This window comes from Cyprinodon tularosa, unplaced genomic scaffold, assembly GCF_016077235.1.
Source record: "Cyprinodon tularosa strain WSP-4 unplaced genomic scaffold, ASM1607723v1 ctg249, whole genome shotgun sequence".
Lineage (NCBI taxonomy): Eukaryota > Metazoa > Chordata > Actinopteri > Cyprinodontiformes > Cyprinodontidae > Cyprinodon > Cyprinodon tularosa.
In genome coordinates this window covers 1171782-1176869 of record NW_024038924.1, presented here as the reverse complement: position 1 = coordinate 1176869, position 5088 = coordinate 1171782, and the positions used below count along the sequence as shown (strand labels likewise).

Genomic DNA, 5088 nt, shown 5'->3' with positions numbered 1-5088 from the left:
AGAGTCATCAAGGCTGATACAGAAAGTCCGATGTGACAGGTAGGACATGAACCATTCCAATGCTGAGCCCCTGATGCCCACCCACTGCTCCAAACGAGCAATAAGGATTTCATGGTCCACTGTATCAAATGCTGCAGTCAAATCTAACAGTACAAGGAAAACACAGTGTCCAGAGTCAGTAGCTAAAAAGATGTAATTAAAAACTCTTAAAAGCGCTGATTCTGTGCTGTGCAATGTTTTAAAACCAGATTGGAAAATCTCAAAAACATTTTGTTCATTTAAAAAGTCCATGAGCTGGGAATAAACAATCTTCTCTAAGATTTTTGAGAAGAAAGGCAACTTAGAGATAGGCCTAAAATTTGACAGAACAATAGGATCCAGCCCAGGTTTTTTTAATAATGGCGGCACAACTGCATGTTAAAGATTTACAGGGACTACTCCAGAGGACAGACTGCTATTAATAACTGTGAGACATGATGGCCCGATAGTGGGAAAAACCTCCTTAAAAAATCAAGGCGGGACGGTATCATCTGGAGACCCTGAAGGCTTCAAGTGACCCACAATCTCCTGCACAAAAGGCAGGGTCACAGGCTCAAACACAAAGCAGAGCAGGGGACAAACACTGAAGGATCAAAAGCAGGAGGTGAAATAAGTGCTCTGGTAGAAGTGACTTTATCAATGAAGTAGTGAAGAAAGTTCTCACACACAGCAGGGGAGGCCTCAATTCCAGTCTGTGGTGTATTCAGAGCAGAGTAGTATAGTAATATAGATTTATAAGTTCTAATTTTGCATTTTTTTTAACTTTATAAAAGTTTTTACTCAGGCCGTCACACACCTGCAAGGCCACACTGTGTGTGGGTGAGACATATTTATTTTGTTAATATTAGGGATTGTGTGGAAAAGAAAATAGTAGACCGCATAACCCGCCAGATGCCTTCCCCTCAAGGTTGATTCAACAACCTTGTCTAATTGAGAACAGGGCAGAACATCGAGCTGTGTGGGCTGTTTGAGTTTCCTGTTTTCATCTTTGCTAAGATAAAATAATGTGCAGACTGAGTGAATTACCATCCTCTCCTTTATTTAACTGGATTGTATACAGTAGTCGAATACTATTTTCCGATGACACTGCATTGTTTTATCATTAGGATCAAATGGAGTGTAGGTACCTTCCCTTTCAATCTGTATAATTATTGAATTGACTTTTCTATGTAAAACAAGCTTGACACGTTTTTTACCTGAAACTACATCAGTAAACTAAACTGAACTCAAACTTGGCTTTTGTTCTTCTCCAATTCATAGTAAAAATTCAAGCAAGGCTGCCAATCACCATCACTTTCTCTAGCTTCATCCTCACCGGGAATGAAGCTGATGGAAGCGCAGCTATCTGATATGTTTAAGGGTTTTTTTATGCACAGAATTTGTAGTCTACAAAACAATGACACCTTAGTTGTTACTAAAATAAATGCAACACTTCAGTTCTTTTCATCATAGGCTCCTAAAGTTTTAAAGTAAAAGTTAGTTTATTCCCTGCAAAATAAGTTGCTGCATACAGCAGCATGTTAAATAGTATGAATTGCTGTTCGAATATAGGCATTAATTCATCCATCCATCCATATTCTATCAATCATCCACCCATCCATCCATCTATCATCCATCCATCCATATTCTATCAATCATCCATCCATCCATTTATCTATTAATCCATCCCTCTATCATCCATCTGTCCATCCATCCATCCATCTATCAATAATCTATCCATTCATCTATTAATCCATCCCTCTATCATCCATCCATCCATCCATCTATCATCCATCCATCCATCCATCCATCCATCTATCATCCATCCATCCATCCATCTATCATCCATCCATCTGTCCATCCATCCATCCATCTATCATCCATCCATCTATCATCATCCATCTATCATCCATCCATCTATCATCCATCCATCCATCCATCTATCATCCATCCATCTGTCCATCCATCCATCCATCCATCTATCATCCATCCATCTATCATCATCCATCTATCATCCATCCATCCATCCATCTATCATCCATCCATCCATCTATCATCCATCCATCCATCCATCTATCATCCATCCATCCATCCATCTATCATCCATCCATCCATCTATCATCCATCCATCCATCTATCATCCATCCATCCATCCATCTATCATCCATCCATCTATCATCCATCCATCCATCCATCTATCATCCATCCATCTATCATCATCCATCTATCATCCATCCATCTATCATCCATCCATCCATCCCTCTATCATCCATCCATCCATCCATCTATCATCCATCCATCTATCATCCATCCATCCATCTATCATCCATCCATCCACCCATCCATCTATCATCCATCCATCTATCATCCACCCATCCATCTATCATCCATCCATCTATCATCCATCCATCCATCTATCATCCATCCATCCATCCATCCATCCATCCATCCATCCACCCATCCATCTATCCATCTATCGTCCATCCATCCATCTATCATCCATCCATCCATCCATCTATCCATCTATCATCCATCCATCCATCCATCCATCCATCCATCCATCCACTTCCGCAAGTACTGAGGAACTGCACAAAGAGTGTATTTATGGGAGACAGAACAAAGAGAGGAGTAACGAGCAGATTGGGAGCAGGTGTGAAAAGAGCAGACAGGAAAGGAGCTAGGGAAAAAGGAGAACACAAGAGGGCAGCAGAGGGCAACAAATAGAAACCTGAGAACTGAAAAATAACCAGAAAAAATAACAAAATAAGAATTAAACCACTAAAAACTGGAAAACATGGAGCAAAGTAAAACTGAATACTCAAAAGAAAACATCACAGAACCAAGACTGTGACTATGTAGAGCAGGCATCCCTAAACTCGGTCCTCGAGGGCCGCTGTCCTGCAGGTTTTAGAGGTTTCCTTGTTCCAGCACAGCTGATTTTAATTGAAAGCTAATTAACAGGCTTCAGCTCTACTGCAATCATGATAATCAGCTGTGCTAGAGCAGGGAAACCTCTAAAACCTGCAGGACAGCGGCCCTCGAGGACCGAGTTTGGGGATGCCTGATGTAGAGTTTATATTTAGGAGAATTATCTGATATATTGCTCTTTAGCTGTTACTAGATCCTAGGGTTTTGTTGGGTTTTTTTGTTCTTTTGTTTTTACTTTGAGCATTTTGTACAGCAAAAGGATTAAGAAGACACATGTGACTGTTCAAATATGAAATATGACTGGTTTAGATGTAAGATATTTTTGTTGCACCTACAGTGGAGGGCCAGTAGTCTGCAGTGTATTACTTGATGCACCAATGTCGTTTTTATTGGACTAAATGGCTCCACAGTAGAAACTTCTATTCGTGGAAATGTTAGTTTTGTTTTATGTATTTTTCTATTTGATTCAGTAAAATCCTTTTATTCAACAAGCTGCTCCTGTCTGCTTTCTTGTGTGAATTTTCAGTTCAATCTGCATCAGAGTCGAACTGTTTGACTTTCTTTCGTTTCAGTTGCTCTTTCATACTTTCTTCACTGTTATTTCTATATTTCTATTATGAAAAGTACTACTTTAAGTAATTTTATCATTGTATCTGGGTCTGATGTTTCCTCATGTTTTATGTTGAATAGCAGTGGAAAAGTCCCCTTTTACTTTATTGCAATTTTACTTTTAATTTATTTCAACTAAAATTTTATTTCCAATTCATTTAGTTCTTAGTTTTAATGTTTTTATATATTAATTACAATATATTTAATATTATTTTTTAAACCATTACCATTTGATTTTTTATTTCAGCATTAGCATTTGAATGTTTATCATAAAGCTTGTCTGATGTTATATCAGCGGAAAATATCTAAATATATTACTGTAAATGGACACCTGAAGGAAATTCACTGCAGCTGTTCTACTACTGAAATGCAAGATTTAGAATCACAGAACACAAATTAAAGATAATATATTCAAATGTTGCTTTATTACATCAGCTTATGCATCAGAAAATGCCTTTCTATTTTTTACAAAATGATAACATCAATTCTCAGCTTAAGTTATCATAAGCTCCCCCCACACGTAGTGTCCAGTACGATAAACCAAACAGGCATCTGTTTCCATCCTTTCTTCACATATTCAACAGAGCAAAGCAGGAAGTGAAGCGATGCATTGTTTATTGATGAGATTGCCTTTTTTTGTCCAAATGTTCAATGATTTTTTGCACCCCTGGATTCCCTTCAGGAGGGACGACACACAGTTTCATGTTTCTCTGGTTGACAAACCTGCAAAAGCAGATGGATCCATAAATGAAAACTCTAACACCAGAGTCTCATTTAATAAACTGATTTATGATGAAAACTCTAACACCAGAGTCTCATTTAATAAACTGATTTATGATGAAAACTCTAACACCAGAGTCTCATTTAATAAACTGATTTATGATGAAATTGATCAAGACTTACACAGTAGCACTGATTTTGCAGCCCTCTCTTGCTCTCTGAATGGTGTAGCTCACAAGGTTTCGGCGGTGCAGACGTTTTTCACGCTCAACTCTCAGACAGCAGTCCAAGGCAATATCGACTATAGAGGACAAAAACAATATTTGGATGAAAAAGAGCCTAAAAACATGAAATCTAAAAACAATATACAATATCTGCAATATAAAAATATGGTTCAGAAATTCCATCTTTATTCTTACCTGCAGCAAACTCAAAGCCGATGAGACCTATCAGGAGCAGAGCTGCAACTTTGGAGGCCATGTCTCTGTCTTCCTGGGTATGATCTTCTCCTGGCTGGTTCAGCAAATCTCTTCCAGGGTGGAAAAAATACTGCTGTGATGGGCTGGTGCAGGTGCATTTATGCAGGTATCAACAGAAAGCGAAACTTTAAATTCGAAGTGGGAGACGGCTGGATCCATACTCACAAACCCCCAGGCACTATGTTAAAGCTTCCATACTTTGAAGCCAAAAACCCCCTAAACATTGTTTTTGTTGCATGATTCCTGGAATGCAAGCTGGACTCTACACAGAGCAATAGGTCGCAGTGCCGTTTATTAAGACATCCAAAGAAAAACGTTTAATGCAATACAACTA

The 5088-nt window shown here is 38.5% G+C and overlaps 1 protein-coding gene across 1 annotated transcript; it reads right to left on the bottom strand.

The window, feature by feature from the left end:
• Positions 1–3958: 3958 nt before the first annotated feature.
• Positions 3959–4830, bottom strand: LOC119785428 (C-C motif chemokine 20-like). Its single transcript, XM_038288110.1, has 3 exons — positions 4695–4830; positions 4459–4576; positions 3959–4278 (listed from the first exon to the last, which is right to left on the bottom strand). Exons 1-3 carry the CDS (start codon positions 4753–4755, stop codon positions 4170–4172), a joined length of 288 nt encoding a protein of 95 aa, XP_038144038.1. The 5' UTR covers positions 4756–4830; the 3' UTR covers positions 3959–4169.
• Between the last annotated feature and the right edge of the window lie 258 nt (positions 4831–5088).